The sequence below is a fragment of the Desmodus rotundus genome, chromosome 10, assembly GCF_022682495.2.
Source record: "Desmodus rotundus isolate HL8 chromosome 10, HLdesRot8A.1, whole genome shotgun sequence".
NCBI lineage: Eukaryota > Metazoa > Chordata > Mammalia > Chiroptera > Phyllostomidae > Desmodus > Desmodus rotundus.
In genome coordinates this window covers 19,668,779-19,689,097 of record NC_071396.1, presented here as the reverse complement: position 1 = coordinate 19,689,097, position 20,319 = coordinate 19,668,779, and the positions used below count along the sequence as shown (strand labels likewise).

The window sequence follows — 20,319 nt, the reverse complement described above, 5'->3', positions numbered from 1 at the left end:
CATGAAGTTAAAATAAACGTGGGATGTTGCAGCTGAAAACCCCTTGTTTGAAGCTCTACGCGTGGCTTGGAAAAGCGTCAGAATGATCGATAGGGCTCAGTCTCTGCGGACGGGAGCGGGCGTTCCCATTCTTACTCAGAGGATTTCACACAACAGAGCTTCTCTAAGTTTGAGGGAACAAGGTTTTTCAGTCTCTATCAGGGGTGTCAAACTCACTTCCACGGGGACCACATCAGCCTCGCGGCTGTCTTCAAAGGGCGGAGTGTAATTTCAACTCCTTACCAGTTAAGGAGTAGTTACATTTATACAGTCCTAAAATTATTTCGGCCCTTTGAAGGCAACTGCGAGGATGATGTGGCCTCCGGTGAAAATGAGTTTGACACCCCTGGTCTATATCCTCTCACTAAACAACAAAAGCAGTTTTTTGTTTGTCTGTTTTACAGAAGCAGTTTTTACATATTCACAACGGGTATCTGCGTGTTGAAATTCCGGTCACCTTTAACAAAATTCCTCATGAAGGCCACCTCCCTGGTGTTACTCAATGTCCCCTTGGTTGGCTTCATGGCCTCTTTCATTTACAGCAACAAACAACATTATAGGCATTTGTGTGCTTTGCTCATGCACCCGACCCCACTGCTAAGCACTCATCTAAGCGTCACCGCATTTGATCCTGACAAGAAGCCAGCGAGATAGTCACGTAGGAGAAACTGGCATGAGCCATTAACATGATTGCGATATTTGCTTTTTCCATCATTGCACTTAGCTGAACTTCACACGGGACTTGCAACTCGAACCAGGGAGCGGGAACGTGCCCAATTCTCGGGTTGTTCTGTTCTGGGTGCTCATCGCTCCGGGGAATAGCTCCCGAAGCGAAGGGACAGCTGAGTGGCTGGGTCTAGGTGGGCTGAACGAACCTCTGGTCACAATCCCTTCAGAGCTCCGGCGGCCGTCACTCACTATGGGGGCGGAACTTCCTGCTGTCTAAAGGAGCACTTCCGGCAAAGAGCCGGAAACTGTGCTGTGGCACAGCGCGTGCAAGGGGCCACCTTCCTGACCACCCGACTGGCTGCGGACAGCTGAGCGTAGCCGGGGCTTGGGAGCCGGGGGGACGAACGTTCCTGGTGGCCTGTGGCCGAGGGTGACCTTGCAGTGCTGTCGGTCTTTCCTTCCATTCCTCGAAGTTTTTTAGAAACTTCCCAGGTGGCCTGAGCCGGGCGTTGCCAGCTCTCTGCGGCTTTGGCCAGACGCGCAGGCTCTGGGGGTGAGTGCGCGTTTGTGTTTGTGTACGTGTGTGTTCGCGCGCGTGCGGGCGTGTGTACAGCCAAGGCCGTGTGTGCGGGCGGCATTGTGCACGTGGTGGGGGGGCGTGCGGGGTCCCGGGCGGGGCCCAGCACAGTGGACCGCGACGCCTGTACTTCACAGAAACATCTTACTGGCTTGTTACTTTGGAAGAGGTGAAATTGGTACCGGCGACCGGTGAGTTGGTGTCACGTGAGAGAAATAGGCTTGTCCTTCCAAGTCATTTAACATTTGTGGTGGGGGGGAACTCATGTTAAGTGGGTGGAGAACATTGAAAAAAATTACCTAGTGCTTATTACCAACTGGGGACTGTCTTAAGTTGTGGGTGGACCCAGGTGAGAGTATGACGTCCCTACCCCCCCAAAAACCTCAGTCCCTTCGGGAAGACAGTTTACAAATGCCGAACTGTTAGAGGAAGACAGAGATTAGGAGAGCAGACTTTTCTTTTGTCTGACATTAATTAATATAACTATGGCCGCTGTCACTTGATGTTTGTACTTTTTTCACCTTTTTAGTTTTAACCTTTTTGTGTGCTTTTCTAAACAGCATATCGCTGTTTGTTTGTTTTTTATCCTAGTTGACAGTCTCTGCCTTTTGACTGGCACGTTTATCGTACTTACATTTACTGCTGAGATACTTGTTCCTGCCAGAACCACTGGAGTCATCCTTGACTCAGCTCTTCCGCGAGGTGCAGTGCGTGTAATCTATCAGCACATGCTTTGGACTCCGCCTCCAGATTCTGTCCAGGCTCCCAAACCCTTCTCACCACCTTCACTTGTCAAACTTATAGCCATTTCTCACCTGGTTGCGCAGTAGCCACCTAACTAGTCTGTTTTTTCTTTTTTCAGTCCGTTTGCATCAGGGCATCTAGAGTGATCCTCCTTTAAAAAAAATCAGATTATCTACTAACTTTCAAAAAGTCTTCCAAGACTATTCATTTCACTCAGACCTCTCTAAGCCAGGTCTTTAGAGTGGCCCCCAAGGTCCTTCTTAAGATTTGATTTGTTTATTTTTAGAGACAGAGGAAGGGAGAGAAACATCCATGTGTGGTTGCCTCTCGCGCGCCCCCAACTGGAGACCTGGCCCTCAACCCAGGCGTGTGCCCTGACGGGGAATGTGGTTCACAGGCTGGCGCTCGATCCACTGAGCCACACCAGCCAGGGCCCCGAGGTCCTTTATGGTGCAGTCCTGCTTTACCTCGGATTTCCCCCTTGTATACTCCCCTTCCTTCCGCTGTATGGGCTCCTCAAGCACATCCCAGCCTCAGGATATGTGCACTTGCCATTCCTTCGCCTGGAATGCACTTCCCCAATATGTCCACACGGTTCAGTCCCTTACCTCCCTCATGTTTTTTGAATGTTTACCTTCGCAGTGACGCTGTCCCAGATGTGTCCTTCACTTACATCCCCATTGCACTCATTGTCCTTGTGCTTGTCATCTTACGGCATTCCATGCGATAGAGTCATTTATCTGGTTATTAAGTTTCCTCCACTAGGATAGAAGGTACTTTCTATCCTAGTACCTAGAAGGTACTAGGATAAAAGTTCCTGGTAGCAGGTACTTTTTATGTGTTTTGTTTACTGCAGCATCCTTGGAGCCTAAAACAGCATGTTGCTTGTAGTAGTCTCTTTATAATGAAGGGATTTGGACTTTTTCTCCCATCTTATACTTTGTACTTTATTTGCTGTCTTTATTTAAATCTCCTTTCTTGCCTTTTAAAAAAAAACTCAAGGTCTTTTCTCTTTTCATTTTTACCCTTCTACTTGTTTGTAAGATATATTATTCTCTATATATTCTGTCTCTGTTCTTATAGTGGTTAACCTTTGAATTTTAATTTTTAATTTTACTGTGCATACTCAATTGAATCCAATGCAATTTTAATAGAATCTTAAATTATTTTTATAGAATGTAAATGTTCAATAATAAAACTTGTAGTTGTTACTATTTTCTGGTGGTTTGATTTATTTTTTATTTTTAGTTTATTAAAGTCATTTTATAATACCTATATTTAGTCTCACCTGAGCACTTTTTTTTTTCATTGCTTTTAGAGAGAGGAAGGGGGAGAGAGAGAAGCATTGATGTGAGAGAGAAAAATGGATAGGTTGCCTCCCATGTGCTTCCTGACTGGGGGTCAAACCTGCAACCTAGGTATGTGCCCTGACCAAGAATTGAACCCACAACCTTTCAGTGTATGGGACGATGCTCCAACCAGCTGAGCAGGGCAATTTATCATCTGTCTTAATGGAATATTTATTATATATTTAGCACTTCAAAGTTTATTTTTAAAAAACTTTATGATCGTTTCCTTACCTTAGCATTTTGCTGGGAAGTGTGCAAGAGAGTCCATTGAAAATAAGGGTGAAATGAATATTACTCAAAAAGTATGTAGGGACTACCCGAAAGGGGAAACATCATGATTTGCCAGTTATTAGGAGTAGCTGTAATGAATTTGTGGAGGAGAGATTTGGGAAGATTTGGTGGTATTTGAAAGTACGTAGGGAAAGGGCACAAACTTACTGTTTCATATTTAATTTTGTTAGCTCTCTTTCATACAGTTTTGCCATAAAAACTGTGGCTTTGGTATAGATTTAAGTCACTGGTGTTTGAGCGAGAAGACATGTCTACAGCTTCTTTGGAAACGCCCAATGCTTTTCGGGGGAGCTACTTAAAATGACGTGATACAATTCAATATGTGAGGACAAAGGAGTGGTGAGGAAGTAGTACAGCTTAGACACAGGCTCTGACATGGGGGACGAAGGGCGTGAAAGGCCAGCAGGACATTCTGTTCAGTGACACAAGCCAGTCACTAAAAGACAAGCACTGTGATTCCACTTAGTGAGATATGTAGAGTAGTCAAGTTCACAGAGACAGAAGGTCGGGGCTGGAGAGAAAGGGATATAGGGAATTCTTTAATGGGTACAGAGTTTCAGTTTTGCGAGATGAAAAAGGTTTCAGTAATTTGGTGTCACAACAGAGAATATAGCTAATGCCACTCAACTGTGTGCTTAAAAATGGTAAGATGATGAATTTTATGTGTGCTTTACCACAATTAAACATTTTAAAAAAGGATAGCAGATGGGTTTGTTTAAAATTGGGGTAAAGAAGGCCTTGGCTGGGTAGTTCAGTTTGTAGGAATGTCGTCCCAATACGCCACAGTTGTCGGTTCAGTCCCCTGTCAGGGCACATACAAGAATCAACCAATGAATGAATAAATAAGTGGAACAACAAATTGATATCTCTCTCCCCCTCCCTCTTTCTCCCTCTCTCCCACCTTCCCCCTTCCTCTCTCTCTCAAAAATCAATAAAATAAAAATAAATAATATAAAATAAAATTGGGCTAAATACTTGGAGACTGTTACACTTTGGGTGGTAGTTTAAAAGCAAATGACATCTTGCCCATAAATGTTTAAAGGTATTCCCGCATTTAGTCTCCCAACATGAACTTCCAATCCGTGAAACCCTCTTTCGTTTCCCTACCTGCAAAGTTTGTTCTCTGTCTGCTGCCCATTCCTAACAGCTTAACCAGGGCACGGTTTCTACGTGGAGCCTTTCCTCAGTCTTTTTTTCCAAGTACGGTTTACATTCAGTGGTGTCCTGTATTAGTTTCATATGTGCGGCATAGTGGGGAGACAGTCAGGTACTTTACAGAGAGAACCCCCCGCAATTTCAGGTACTCACCTGGCCGCATTCATAGTTATCACAGTACTGACTGTAGTCCCTATGCCTTCCCTCACTCTTGCCGTACATGGTTCTCTTCTATCACTGAATAAGGTGCTTGCATTCCTAATTTTAGATCCTAGTTTTGCGCATCTCTCCTAATTAGACGAAGTTCATGGGTGTCCAGCCTGCGGCCTGTGGGGCACGTGGAGCCGAGAATGGCTGTGAATGTGGCCCCACACAAAATTGTAAATTTACTTAAAACATTATGAGATTTTTTTGTGATTACGTGTTGCAATGTATTTGATGTGTGGACCAAGACAACTCTTCCAGTGCGGCTCAGAGATGCCAAAAGGTCAGATACTCATGGCTGTAAGGGCATGTCTTCTACTTCCCTATACTCTTACAACAGAAAGGTTAACGAATCTAAGGATGCACAGCTGTTTAGTGCCCGAGCCAGGATTACTGCCTGGAGTGTCTAAATCTCAGATGTGTTTCCATTGAGGTTGAGCTTTCTACTTGATAGGTGTCAGTGTGTGAATGATGCACCAGACCTCACCAATTATTTTGCTACCACTTTGAACAAATATCAAGGAAATATAATAAAACCCATATTGAAAAATCTTTTCTAATATTAATTCACAAACTGCCAATGTTTTTACCTTTCCTACTGTGCTTCAGGCATCTGTTTGAATTTCTTGGCTAAAGGAGGAGGGAAGTGTGGTCATTGATGTTGGACTCCATTCCTACTGTGGGCAGTCGGTTTCCTGTGATTAACTTCCTCATATCAGCTTCTGTTCTTCTGAACTTGAAATACATTTCTTTGGATTTATGGAACATTTTCCTCATAAATATACAATCTTATAATCTTAATGGCTACATTTACTGTTTACAATACTTTGAGCATTCATGCATATAATAACATTTAATTCAACAGCCCTATGAAGTAGGTCCTAATATTATCAACATTTTATAGATGAGGAAACAGACGCAGGTTAAATTATCCAGTGTGTCGTAGCTAGCATGCAGTCGGAGAGGTAGAACTTCCATCCAGCAGACTGGCTGCATGTAATGATCATATAACATTAAGTAGGAGCTATATGACCTAATTTGACCTAAATTTGACCATATTTAGGTCACCTAAATATGACCTAAATTCTTATGTATTTTTTCAGGGTTCTTTCAGTTGCAGGGGAAAGAAACTTAGCTCAAATTGATATAAGCAAAAGAAATAATTTAGAGCCCTGGCTGGTGTGGCTCAGTGGATTGAGTGCCAGTCTGCAAACCCAAGGGTCGCTGGTTTGATTCCCAGTCAGGGCACATGCCTGGGTTGCAGGCCAGGTCCCCAGTGGGGGGCATGTGAGAGGCAACCACACATCAATGTTTCTCACCCTGTCTTTCTCCTTCCCTTGCCTTCTCTAAAAATAAAAAGTAATTAGTATTTCACTTAACTGAGTTAATGAAAGGCTTTAGGCATGGCTGGTTCAACTCTGCTTTCTTGTTTGCAGAGTTACTATTTTCAGACAACTTTTTTCCACATAGTGGCAACAATGCCCCTAAGTTATTCCAGGTTTAAGTGAATCTTTTCCTTTACGGTCTTGGGAAAGAAAGAGATGGACCCCCCCCCCCCCCCTTCAAGTGCTGATGTCATTTCCTAAAAGATTGGCTCTGCTTGGATTAGGGTTTTCACACACAGACCAGTGCTGGACACAGGAAGCAGAGGTGAGGGGTCATCAGATTGCCTCTCCTGGGCCATATGTCCACCCACTCCTGTAGCGAGCGAGTGGCAGCTCACCAGACAGAAAAAGTTCGTGTCCTAAAAGAAGAAGATGCTGGGCTAAAAGGCAGAAAATAGAGGAAAACCATGCCTTTCTCAGGTTGAGTCTTCCATTCTTAAAAAAACAGCTATTTTTAGAAGAATTAAAGAAATTGTTAAAATTTTGAATGAATAGTGTGTTCCTAAGATAAGGAAAAGGAGCCCTAGCTGGCGTGGCTCAGTGGACTGAGCACTGGCCTGCAAACCAGAGGGTCGCTGGTTCGATTCCCAGTCAAGGCACAGGCCTGGGTTGTAGGCCAGATCGCCAGTAGGGGTGTGTGAGAGGCAACCACACATTGACACATTGACACATTGATGTTTCTCTCCTCTTTCTCCTTCCCTTCCTCTCTCTAAAAAAATAAAATCTTAAAAAGATAAGGGAGAGAGAATCAAGATGGCGGCGTAGGTAGACACACTGCGCCTCCTCCTCGCACAACCAGAACTGACAGAAAATCGAACGGCAAGGAAGTCCGACACCAAGTAGATAAAAAAGAAACATACATCCAGACTGGTAGGAGGGGCGGAGATGGGCACCGGGGTGGAGTGGACTCGCGTGGCCGTGGCGGGACTGAGACTGGCGGAGTGTGGGACGGAAGGGGCAGGCAGTCTGACCACTAGCAGACCCTGCGGCCCCACATTCACGCAGATAAACCAAGAGGGCCGGACTCAAAGTGGCGGAGAATGAGCCAGGAAGAGCGGCGGGTAGCACCGTACACAGATAAACCAGGACTACCAGCGGCGGAGCGAAGCAGACCACACAGCCCAGGGCTCCAGCGCAGGGGAAATAAAGCCTCAAACCTCTGATTGAAAGTGCCCGTGGGGGTTGGGTCGGCAGCAGGAGAGACTCTCAGCCTCACAGGAGAGGTTGTTGGAGAGACCCACAGGGGCCTGGGGCATGCACAAGCCCACCCACTCAGGAACCAGCACCAGAGGGGCCCAATTTGATTGTGGGTGGCGGAGGGAGTGACTGAAATCCTGTGGAGAGTGGAGCGGGCGCCATTGCTCCCTCTTGGCCCCTCCCCCACGTGCAGCGTCACAGCGAGGCGACCAGCTTTACCCCGCCCCGGGAACACCTAAGGCTCCGCCCCTTAAAGTAACAGACGCGCCAAGACAGACAAAAAAAATGGCCCAAATGACAGAACACTTCAAAGCTCCTGAAAAAATACAACTAAGCGATGAAGAGATAGCCAACCTATCAGATGCACAGTTCAAAACACTGGTTATTAAGATGCTCACAGAATTGGTTGAATTTGTTCGAAAACTAGATGAAAAAACAAAGGCTATGCTAAGAGAAACAAAGGAAAATGTACAGGGAACCAATAGTGATGCAAAGGAAACTGGGACTCAAATCAATGGTGTGGACCAGAAGGAAGAAAGAAACATCCAACCAGAAAAGAATGAAGAAATGAGAATTCAGAAAAATGAGGAGAGGCTTAGGAACCTCCAGGACACCTTGAAACGTTCCAACATCCGAATTCTAGGGGTGCCAGAAGGAGAAGAGGAAGAACAAAAAACTGAAAACTTATTTGAACAAATAATGAAGGAGAACTTCCCCAGTCTGGCAAAGGAAATAGACTTCCAGGAAGTCCAGGAAGCTGAGAGAGTCCCAGAGAAGCTGGACCCAAGGAGGAACACACCAAGGCACATCATAATTACATTACCCAAGATGAAAGATAAGGAGAGAATCTTAGAAGCAGCAAGAGAAAAGGACACAGTTACCTACAAAGGGGTTCCCATAAGACTGTCAGCTGATTTCTCAAAAGAAGACCTTACAGGCAAGAAGGGACTGGCAAGAAGTATTCCAAGTCATGAAAGGCAAGGACCTACATCCAAGATTACTGTATCCAGCAAAGCTATCATTGAGAATGGAAGGGCAGATAAAGTGCTTCTCAGATAAGGTCAAGTTAAAGGACTTCATCATCACCAAGCCATCATTATATGAAATGTTAAAGGGACTTATCTAAGAAAAAGAAGATAAAAAATATGAACAGTAAAAATGACAGCAAACTCACAGTTATTAACAACCACACCTAAAACCAAAACAAAAGAAAACTAAGCAAACAACTAGAACAGGAACAGAACCACAGAAATGGAGATCACATGAAGGGTTATCAACCGGGGAGTGGGAGGGGGAGAGAGGGGGGAAAGGTACAGAGAATAAATAGCATAAATGATAGGTGGAAAATAGGGGGAGGGTAAGAATAGTGTAGGAAATGTAGAAGCCAAAGAATTTGTAAGTATGACCCATGGACATGAACTATAGGGGGGAATGTGGGAGGGAGGGGGTGGGCAGGATGGAGTTGAGTGAAGGGGCAGAAATGGGACAAGTGTAATAGCATAATCAATAAATATATATATAAAAAGATAAGGGAAATGGAAGTATTTTGTGAAGTGTTATATAATTTTAGTACCTTCCTTTGTTGATACTGGAGACTCATCACCAAATTCTTCTTATGTCCTCCAGTTTTTTTAATTGGTTCTTTATTTTTTATGTTTTAAACAGTTTTTTTTTAATTTATTGATTTGAGAAAGAAAAAGAGAGAGAGAGGAAGGAAGAGAGAAAAACATCATTTTCTTATATGTACCCTGACTAGGGATTATCGGTATGATGCTTTAACCAAATGAGCTACTCAGCCAGGGCTTCATTGGTTCTTTAAGCTAAAGACCCTGTTAGCAATCTGATGAAGTATGTTCACTCCTTAATGTTTTATTTAATTTTTTTGTTTATTTATTTATTCATTGCTTTCAGAGGGAGAGGGAGGGAGAGAGAGAAACATGGATCAGCTGCTTCCCACATGTGCCCTGACGGAGGACTAAGCCCACAACCCAGGCATGTGCCCTGACCAGGGATTGAACCAGCAACCGTTCAGTCTATGGGACAATGGTCCAGTCAACTGAGCTACACTGGCCAGGGCCTTAGTGTTATTAAATACAGGAAATATATAGTATATCAAATGAAATTAGTCATATGAAATAAAGTTATCAAAATACTTTAATAATTATAATATAGCCCTGGCTGGTGTGGCTCAGTGGATTGAATGCCAGCCTGCGAACTGAAAGGTCACCTGTTCAGTTCCTGATCAGGGCACGTGCCTGGGTTGCAGGCCAGGTCCCCAGTTGGGGACGTGCGAGGGGCAACGAATTGAGGTTTCTCTCACACATCAGTGTTTCTCTCCCTGTCTTTCTCCCTCCCTTCCCCTCTCTAGAATCAATAAATAAAAATCTTTAAAAATTGTAATAGAATAATATATGTGTTTATTAACAATAAATGACAACATCTAGTGGCAGGTTTAATGAATATTGTAACTGAAATAGCAGTGAATGTAAAGGATGTTTTGAGATCTGTGATAGCTGTAAAGTGATATAAGGTATTTGTGCCTGGACCAGGGATCGAACCCGCTACCTTACCAGATGATGCTCCAACCAACTGAGCCACGCTGGCCAGGGCCATAATTTCTCTTAAAAAATTATTTACAGTTTAAAAAGTTAGAATCCAGCCCTGGCTGGGTAGCTCAGTTGATTAGACCATCATCCCCATATGCCAAGGTTGCGGGTTCCATCCCCGGTCAGGGCACATACAAGAAATCAGTCAGTGAATGCATAAGTAAGTGGGACAACAGATTGATGTTTCCCTCTCTTTCCTTTCCTGTCTCCCTGAAAATCAATAAATGAAAATTAAAAAAAATTAGAACCCACGTAAAGTTTGTACATTACAATTGGTTGGAGGATCTCTTAAGTTTCTTTTACTCTCTTTGATCTCACTCTGTCTGCTGCTTTTTCTCCAGCGTTTCATTTGTTGAAAGAACGGACTTGTTTGCCCCGGAGAGTTTCCCATAGTCCGGGCTTCAGCTGACTCAGTCTCCTGCTTTCCTGTGAAGTGGGGCTTGGGCCTAGTTATCCCTCCTAGACAGGAAGTGCTGTTCTCTCAGGCTCCTCTTGAGGCCTTCTCTTTATTTTTAGGCTTCTGTGTTTTTATTAGTGTAATCTTTTATTTATTGTTCACCATAAGTGTTGTTTCTCATATCTGTGGGGTTGTCTTTTTCTCCCTTCCCGGGGCAAGGTTGGTGTTCACATCGCCCGTTTCCTTTCCCTTTTCTCCATCACTTCATCCCCTTCGCTTCTCTTCCCTTCCCACCCCCTCCAGTAAGTGGCAGAATAGACAAGTCATGTGATGTGAGCTAACTGGAGTAAAACAAGATTTAAAAAATACATTAGATTATCAAAATATAGTTAGACAGTAAAGTAAAATCAAATTATCAGCAAATGGTATGTAAAACTATTAGGTTCCCTTCACCAAAATATGAAGACTGAATTGGTCAGAAGCACTGACCTCACGAATATCTACATGAAGTTTGCAAAAATTTTTAAAAAGAATTTTAGTGCGTTCTGGTCAATGTCATACTTTTCTTTCCAGATCTCCTATTGTGGACTCTGGCTCTGTTATCATGAGTGACACTTGCACATCAGAGGTCATTGGTCGAAGAGTTGAAGTCAATGGAGAACGTGCCACGGTGCTTTTCTGTGGCTCTGTCCCTCCTGTGGCAGGTGATGTATGATGTCATGTGTGTGCGTGTATATTTATTTTGTGGTTTTTCTGTGCAGGCTTTTCAAGACTGCTGAACTACACCAATTTTGAGGAAACTAACAACCAATTTATAGATGCCTAGAGTAGACAAGTTTATTTGGTGACAACATCCTGTGGTATCTCTGGTTTTATTTAATTATGTACTTTTAATTACTTAGTATTGCTATTTCACATTAATTCAGCCTTAAAATATCTTCTGCGTAAACTTTAAACAACAACAAAAATCTTGAATTATCATAATCCTAAACTCAAAAGCTAAGTAATTTTTGATATCTTCTGTCATTAATCCATGTATGTATATATATGTATTTAATGGAGTTTAAACTATTTTAAGTACAATTTTGTGTTACTTTTCTTATTTGGTATATATCTGTGTTTCTACAATATTATTGCACTTGTAATTTTTAAAGTGAGATATGGTTGACATGCAGCGCAGTACCATAGTTTCAGGTGTATAACATAGACCTGACACATGTATGTACTGCGAGTGATCACCACAGTGAGTCAGGTCAGCATCCCTCACCACACGTTGTTACGGTTTTGCCTTGGGGTGAGGACTTTTGAGATCTAGCTGACTACCTTCCAATGTACAGCCAGCATCCTTAACTGCAGTCCCCATGCTGTACATTGCATCCCCAGGACGAGCTTTATAACTGGAAGTGTGTGCCTTTTCACTCCCTTCATGCGTGTTGTCCACCCCCATGCCGTGCCTCTGGCAGCCACCAGTCTGCTCTCTGTATCTGAGTGTCCCCGGGTTTAAAGATTCCACCTGTAGGTGAATTATCTGGTGTTTGTCTGTGACTTCTTTCCCTTAGTCTGATGCCTTCAAAGTCTATCTGTGTTGTAAATGGCAAGATAGCCTTCCTTTCTTTTTTTCTTTTTATGAATAAGGAGAGAGGTCACATTTTATTTTTTTATTTTTTATTTTTAAATTATTGTTGTTCAGTTACAGTTGTCTGCATTTTCTCCCCTCCCCTCCCTCCCACTCCAGCCAAACCCACCTCCCTCTCTTGCTTCCGCCCTCCCCCTTGGTTTTTGTCTGTGTGTCCTTTATAGTAGTTCCTGAGAACCCTTCTCCCCTGTCCCCTCCCGCCTCCCCTCTGGCTATTGTTAGGTTGTCCTTAACTTCAAGACAGCCTTCCTTTTTATAACCAAATGATACTATGTCTTGTGTGTGTGTGTGTGTGTGTGTGTGTGTGTGAGAGAGAGAGAGAGAGAGAGAGAGAGAGAGAGAGAGAGAGAGAGAGAAGAGTCACATGCTTTCTATCCATCCATCTGTTGGTGGACACTTATGTCCCTTCCATATCTTGGCGATTGTAAAAATGCTGCAGTGCACAAGCTGCATATACATTTTCACGATAATATTTTTGTTTCCTTTGCATAAATATTCAGAAGTGGAATTCTGGATCCTATGGTAGTTCTATTTTTTAATTTTTTGAGGAACCTCCATACTGTTTTCCATAGTGGTTGCTGCTCCAGTGTACATTCCCACCTGCGGTGCAGAAGCCCTTTTCTCCACCTCCTCACAGACAAGTTATTTCTTGTCTTTTTGATACTAGCCATTGTAACAGGTATGAGGTGATACCTCATTGTGGTTTTTAAAAATACGTATTTATACCATTTTATTTTTTATTTTTTATTTACTGATTTTTTAGAGAGAGAGGAAGGGAGGGAGAGAGGAAAAAAAAACATCGATTTGTTGTTCCCCTTATTTATGCATGCACTGGTTGATTCTTGCATGTGCCCTGACTGGGGATTGAACCCACCACCTTGGTGTAGCAGGACGACGCTCCAATCAGCTGAGCTACCCTGCCAGGACCTCATTGTGGTTTTGATTGGCATTTCCCTGCCGATGAGTGATGTTGAACATCTTTTCATGTACCTATTGGCCATCTGAATGTCTTCTTGTCTGTTCAGATCCTCTGCCCATATTCTTTAATCAGATTGTTTGGGAGTGTTTGCTATTGATTTGAGTTCTGTATGTATTTTGGATATTAACTCCTTGTCAGATATATGACTTGCAAGTATTTTCTCCCATTGGGTAGGTTGCCTTTCATTTTGTGGATGGTTTTACTTATAATTTCTAGTTTTATACTTCATAAAAAACAGTGTAGTAGACTTATTTATATGTCTTAATCAACAAGTATTTGAACATCTTCTATATATTAGGAACTGGCCTGAATTGGTGCAGGGAGATTCAGCGACAAACTTAGACCAGAGGTATCTCAAAGTGAGGTCCCTGACCAGTCAGCATCACGTGGTTACTTGTTGGAAATACAAATTATCGGGCCTCACCCCGAGAAACTCTGAACCAGAAACCCTGGAGGTGGGGGCCCAGCAGTCTGTTTTAAGAAGCCCTTCAGGTGTTGCTGATTATCTGTGAGGTTTGAGAACCACTGAACTTGATGATTGTGGGCCCTGCCTTCATGGACCTAAGGTTACCGTGGGGTGTCTCAGCTGGCCCTGGGGGCCGCTCTGGAGCCAGCATGGCCCTCACTCTTTCCTCCTTGTACAGATACTTAATATGGAGAGGGCATTTTTCCTCATGTGACTGGCATAATTGCTAAATTGAAAAAGGAAGTAGCATGTAACTTCAAAGTCAGCCAATCAGCACCTGTATTACTGATTAAGCAGTTACCGTGTGCCCGGTGCTCCCACATGCTGTTAACTTTGCACATTGCAAGCAACTCTGAAGTAGAGATGCTGTTGGTCCCATTGTTTTATAGATGAGGGGGCCAAGCCTCAGGTCTCAACACTTTTACACGGCAGAGCTGGGTGTGAGTCTGTGCTTCAGAATCTGTGCCCTTTCTGCCCTGTTGCTTCTCAAAAATATGAATATTTTAAGATTCTTAATATATATTGCCAACTTTCTGTCAGAGAGTGTTGGACCAATGTCCAACACCCCAGTTCTCTCGGAAGCCGACTCAGATGGAGATTCACATGCAGGAAATTTAGTGTTCAAAGAGTTTATTAGGAGTACTCTTGGGGCCAATACTAGTGGAAAGGTGGAGGCAGAAGTTGGGCTGTGATGGGATGTGATCAAACGGGCCCTCTGGAGCCAGTGGGGCCTTCAGTCTTTCTTAGTAGACACGAGGGGCTGGGCATTTACACTCCTGTGCTGATCTATCATTGGATTCTGGTTGCCTTAGGAAGGGGGTGTGCCCTTGGGCAAAGTGCTTTTCCAGTGGAGACAGTTCTGAAAGGAGGCCGACAGTAAAGGCTGACCTCCCACAGCCAGTGCAGCCAGCAACTGGAGGAAGTGAGCGCAGCTCCGAAAGGCAGAGTGGCGTGGTGTGTGGCAAGTATGGTCATACAGTGAAAGGGGCTTGAAGATAGTTTAGCGAGTATGAGGTGATGTGCACTATTTTCATTACGTTGCCTGTGAGTTGGACGTATTCCTCATATTATACTATGAAGCAACTTTCCCCCTGAAAATTACAATTCTGTAAAGAGGGAAGTGCTCTGTATTTATTCATTATTACTTCTCTCGTTGTTTGGGGCGTTCTCTCCATTCCTCTTACCTTAGCTGGTACTTCTTTTGGGTTTCTTCTAGAGGTCATCTGGTGGAATTGGTACATCTGGTACAGAGACACAGAAATTGAGCACAGATTCAGCAATTGCTCCAGGATTACTGTACTGAATGCAGCTCTAGGGTGGTTGTGACAGCTAAATGAGTAGGTGTGTAAAGCACTTGGACCATTTGCTGGTGAAGAGTGTTAGCTGTTGTTCTTGTACATAAACATGTAAAGATTACTTTAAACAGAAATACAACAGTCCTGTGTTTGGCACATGGCTACTTGTGGTTAGAAATTTAATTTCCTTAGCAAGGATTGTATATAGATTTAAATAAAACATTTTTAATTGAATTTATTGGGGTGACATTGGTTTGCAAAACCATACAGCTTTCAAGTGTAGTACTCAGTAAAACATAATTTGCCCACTGCATCGTGCACCCATCACCCCAAGCAAAGTATATTTCTGACCTCATTTTGCCCCGCCTTTGCCCATCTCCACCTAGCTGCCCCCACCGTTTCATTTATTGATGGGCATTTGGGCTGTTTTAGGATCGTGGCTATTGTAAATGACACTTCAATGAATTTAGGGGAGTACATGTGTATATTCTTTCGAATTAGCGTTACAGGGTTCTTAGGACATATTCCCAGAAGTAGGATCACTGGGTCAAAAGGCAATTCCACTTTGAATTTTTTGAGGAAATTCTGTAATATTTTCCAGAGGGTCTGCAGCACTCTGTATTCTCACCAACAGTGCACCAGGGTTCCCTTTTCCCGTCCTCGCCAGCCCTTGTTGTTTGTTGATTTATTGATGACAGCCATGCTTGCAGGTCTGAGGGGCTAGTTCATTGTGGTGTTAATTTGCATCTCTCTGATGGTGCATTTTTTCATATGTCTCTTGGCCATCTGTATGTCCTCTTTGGAGAAGTGTCTATTCAGTTCCCTTGCCCATGTTTTAATTGGATTGTCTTCCTGTTGTTGAGTTGTGTAAGATCTTTATATACTCATATTTTGGATATTAACCCCTTATCCCATGTATCACTGGCAAATATGTTGTCTCATACAGTGGGTTCCCTTTTCATTTTGATGATGGTTTATTTTGCTGTGCAAAAGCTTTTTAGTTTGATGTATTCCCATTTGTTATTTTTTCCTTTGTTTCTCTTGCCCTAGGAGACACATCGGCAAAAATATTGCTACAAGAGATGTCTGAGATTTTACTGTCTATATTTTCTTCTAGGGCTTTTATGGTTTCTTGACTTACAGTTAAGTCTTGTATCCATTTTGAGTTTTTCTTGTCTATGATATAAGTTGGTGGTCTAGTTTCATTTTTTCGCACCTACCTGTCCAATTTTCCGAGCACCATTTATTGAAGGGGCTGTCTTTACTTCATTGGATGCTCTTGCCCCCTTTGTTAATATTAATTGACCATAAAAGTGTGGGTTTATTTCAGGGCTCTCTGTTCTGTACCATTGATCCTACCTTTTCCTATTGCCAGGACCAGGCTGTTTTGCTGACAATGGCCTTGTAGTACAGTTTGATATCAGGTATTGTGATATCTCCAACTTTGTGTTCTTGTTTATCAAGGTTGCTGAGGTTATTTGATGTTATTTTTGGTTCCATATAAATTTTTGGAATATTTGTTCCAGATCTGTGAAAGATGCCATTGGTAATTTCCTGGGAATTGCAATGAATCTATAGATTGCTTTGGGTAGTATGGGCATTTTTTAAAAAATATATTTTATTGATTATGCCATTATAGTTGTCCCATTTTCCCGCCTTCACTCCCCTCTACCCTGCATACCCCCTCCCATCCACATTCCCCCACTGCAGTTCGTGGGTCATATATATAAGTTCTTTGGCTTGTATTCTCCATTTCCTATACTATTTTTAACCTCCCGCTGTCTATCTTCTACCTACCATTTATGCTACTTATTCTCTGTACCTTTCCCCCTCTCTCCCCTTCCCACTCCCCGGTTGATAACCCTCCATGTGATCTCCGTTTCTGTGGTTCTGTTCCTCTTCTAGTTTGCATAGTTTGTTTTTGTTTTTGTTTTAGGTTTGGTTACTAATAACTGTGAGTTTGTTGTCATTTTACTGTTCATATTTTTGTTCTTCTTTTTCTTATATAAATCCCTTTAACATTTCATATAAGGGCTGGGTGATGATGAACTCTTTTAACTTGACCTTATCTGGGAAGCACTTTACCTGCCCTTCCATTCTAAATGATAGCTTTGTTGGATAGAGTCATCTTGGATGTAAGTCCTTGCCTTTCATGACTTGGAATACTTCTTTCCAGCCCCTTCTTGCCTGCAAGGTTTCTTTTGAGAAATCAGCTGACAGTCTTATGGGAACCCCTTTGTAGGTAACTGTCTCCTTTTCTCTTGCTGCTTTTAAGATTCTCTCCTTCTGTTTCACCTTGGGTAATGGAATTATGATGTGCCTTGGTGTGTTCCTCCTTGGGTCCAGCCTCTTTGGGACTCTCTGAGCTTCCTGGATGTCCTGGAAGTCTATTTCCTTTGCCAGATTGGGGAAGTTCTTCTTCATTATTTGTTCAAGTAGGTTTCCAGTTTCTTGCTCTTATTCTTCTCCTTCTGGCACCCATATGATTCGGATGTTGGGATGTTTAAAGATGTCCTGGAGGTTCCTAAGCCTCTCCTCATTTTTCCGAATTCTTGTTTCTTCATTCTTTTCTGGTTGGACGTTTCTTTCTTCCTTCTGGTCCACACCGTTGATTTGAGTCCCAATCACTGTTGATTTGAGTCCTTCCCGTCACCGTTGATTCCCTGTACATTTTCCTTTATTTCACTTAGCATAGCCTTCATTTTTTCATCTAATTTGCGACCACATCCAACCAGTTCTGTGAGCATCCTGATTACCAGTGTTTTTGAACTGTGCATCAGATAGGTTGGCTATCTCTTCATCGCTTAGTTGTATTTTTTCTGGAGCTTTGATCTGTTCTTTCATTTGGGCCATTTTTTTTTTGGCTGGGTGTGCCTGTTATGTAGTAAGGGGCAGAGCCTTAGGTGTTCACCACCATCACTGCACTGTGACCCTGGCCATGGGGGATGGGTCAGAGAGGGAACAATGCCACTTGCTCACCTCTCTGCCAGATTTCAGTCACTTCCCCCGCTACCCACAAGCAACTTGGGCCTTTCTGGTGCTGCTTCCCGGGTGGGTGGGTTTGTGTACGTTCTAGGTCCCTGTGGGTTTCTCCAACGAGCTCTCCTGTGAGGCTGGGAGTCTCTCTCACCAACCCAACCCCCACAGGTGTTTTCAGTCAGAGGTTTGAGGCTTTATTTCCCTGTGCTGGAGCCCTGGGTTGAGTGGTCTGTCTTGTTCCAGAGTTCCTCCCAGTTTATCTGCACACAAATGTGGTACTGCCCGCTTTGCCAGCCACCGCCTTGCCCGGCTCTCCATCTTGTCCTATGGGTCTGGATGAATGTTTCTTCTTTAACTCCTTGGTTGTCAGACTTCCATAGAGTTTGATTTTCTGTCAGTTCTGGTTATTTTTTGTTTTTAAATTTGTTGTTGTCCTTCTTTTGGCTGTGTGAGGAGGCACAGTGTGTCTATCTACGCCTCTATCTTGGCTGGAAGTTGACATTTTGATGATGTTAATTCTTCTAGTCCATGAACATGGTATATGCTTCTACTTATTTGTATCTTCCTCAATTTCTTTCTTACGTGTCCTATAGTTTTCCAAGTACAGGTCTTTTACCTTCTTAATTAAATTTATTTTTAGGTACCTTATTATTTTTTTGTTGCAATAGTAAATGTGATTGTTTTCTTAATTTCTCTTTCTCATAATTTATTATTGACATGTAAAAATGCTGCCAATTCCTGAATATTAATTTTGTATTCTGCTACTTTGCTGAATTCATTTATTAGATCTAGTTTCTTTGGTGGAGCCTTTAGAATTTTAATGTAAATATCATGTCATCTGCAGACAATGACAGTCTTACTTCCTCCTTTCCAATTTGGATGTTTTTTATTTATTCATCTTGCCTAACTGCTGTGGCAAAGACTTCCAGAGCCATGGTGAATATGAGTGGTGAAGGCAGACAGTGAGTATGATGTTGGTTGTACATTTGTCATGAGTGGCCTTTATTATATTGAGGTATGATTCCTATATTCTCACTTTACTGAGAGTTTTTATCATAAATTGATGCTGGATTTTATCAAATGCTTTTTCTGCATCTGTTGATATAAGCACGTGATTTTAATCCTTCATTTTGTTTATGTGGTATATCATATTTATTGATTGGTGATTATTGTACAAACCTTGAATTCCTGAAACAAATCCCACTTAATCATGGTGTATGATCTTTTTAATGTATTGCAGGATCCGGTTTGCCAATATTTTATTAGGATTTTAACATCTATGTTCGTCAAGGATATTGGCCTATAATTTTCTTTCTTTATAGTTCTTTATCTGGTTTTGGAATTAAGGTAATGCTAGCCTCATAAAAAGAGCTGGGAGTCTTCCCTCCTCTTGAATTTTTTGGCATAATTTGAGGAGGATAGGTGTTAGTTCTTTGAATGATCGGTAGCCAATCCTGGACCTGTGAAGCCATCCAGTCCAGGATCTTTGTTTGCTGGGAGTTGTTGATTCCTACTTCGATTTTATTAGTTGTAATAGGTCTATTCAGGTGTTCTGATTTTTCCTGAATCAGTTTGGGAAGATTGTGTGTTTCTAGGAATTTATGCATTTCGCCCAAGTTGTCCAATTTGTTAGCATATAGTTTTCATAGTATTTTCCTACAATCCTTTGTGTTGCTTCGGTGTCAGTCGTTACTTCTCTTTCATTTCTGATTTTATTTGGGTCTGATTTATTTGGGTCCTCTCTCTTTTTTTCTTGATGAGTCTGGTTAAAGGTTTGTCAATCTTGTTTATCTTTTCAATGAACCAGCTCTTGGTTTCATTAATCAGTTTTGTATTGTTTTTGTAGTCCCTATGTCATTTATTTCTGCTTTGATCTTTATTATTTCCTTCCTTGTACTTACTCGGGGCTTTGTTTGTTGTTCTTTTTCTAGTTCGTTAAGGTGTAGGGTTAGATTGTTTATTTGGGATTTTTCCATCTTCTTGAGGTAGGTCTGTAATGCTGTGAACTTCCCTCTCAGGATTGCCTTCACTGTGTCCCTTAAATTTTGGGTTGTCATGTGTTCATTTTCATTTGTTTCCAGGTAATGTTTAAAATTTTTTAAATTAAATTTATTGGGGTGACATTGGTTAATAGGATCACGTAGGTTTTAAGTGTGCGTTTCTACGATACAAGATCTGTATGTTGCACTGTGTGCGCGCCACTGAAAGTGTTTCCAGGTCATTTTTATGCTTCTTTGATCTCATCGATGACCCATTCATTGTTTAATAACATTCTGTTTAGCCTCCATGTGTTTAAGTGTTTTTTGTTTTTTTGTTGTTGTAGTTGATTTCTAATATCATACCATTGTGGT

General features: G+C 42.4%; 1 protein-coding gene across 2 annotated transcripts in view; it reads left to right on the top strand.

The window, feature by feature from the left end:
• Positions 1-993: 993 nt before the first annotated feature.
• The window catches only part of TBCE (tubulin folding cofactor E), a 68,415-nt gene continuing 49,089 nt past the window's right edge, over positions 994-20,319 (top strand). Inside the window, exons 1-2 of one of the 2 annotated variants that reach the window (XR_008425432.2) lie at positions 994-1,261; positions 11,187-11,317. Coding sequence is in view for 1 of the 2 variants with exons in the window: in XM_024561931.4 (XP_024417699.2) it covers positions 11,218-11,317 (100 nt within the window). In the remaining variant the exon portion in view is untranslated. The remainder of the gene's footprint in view (positions 1,262-11,186; positions 11,318-20,319) is intronic. The other variant, XM_024561931.4, reaches the window with a different exon arrangement.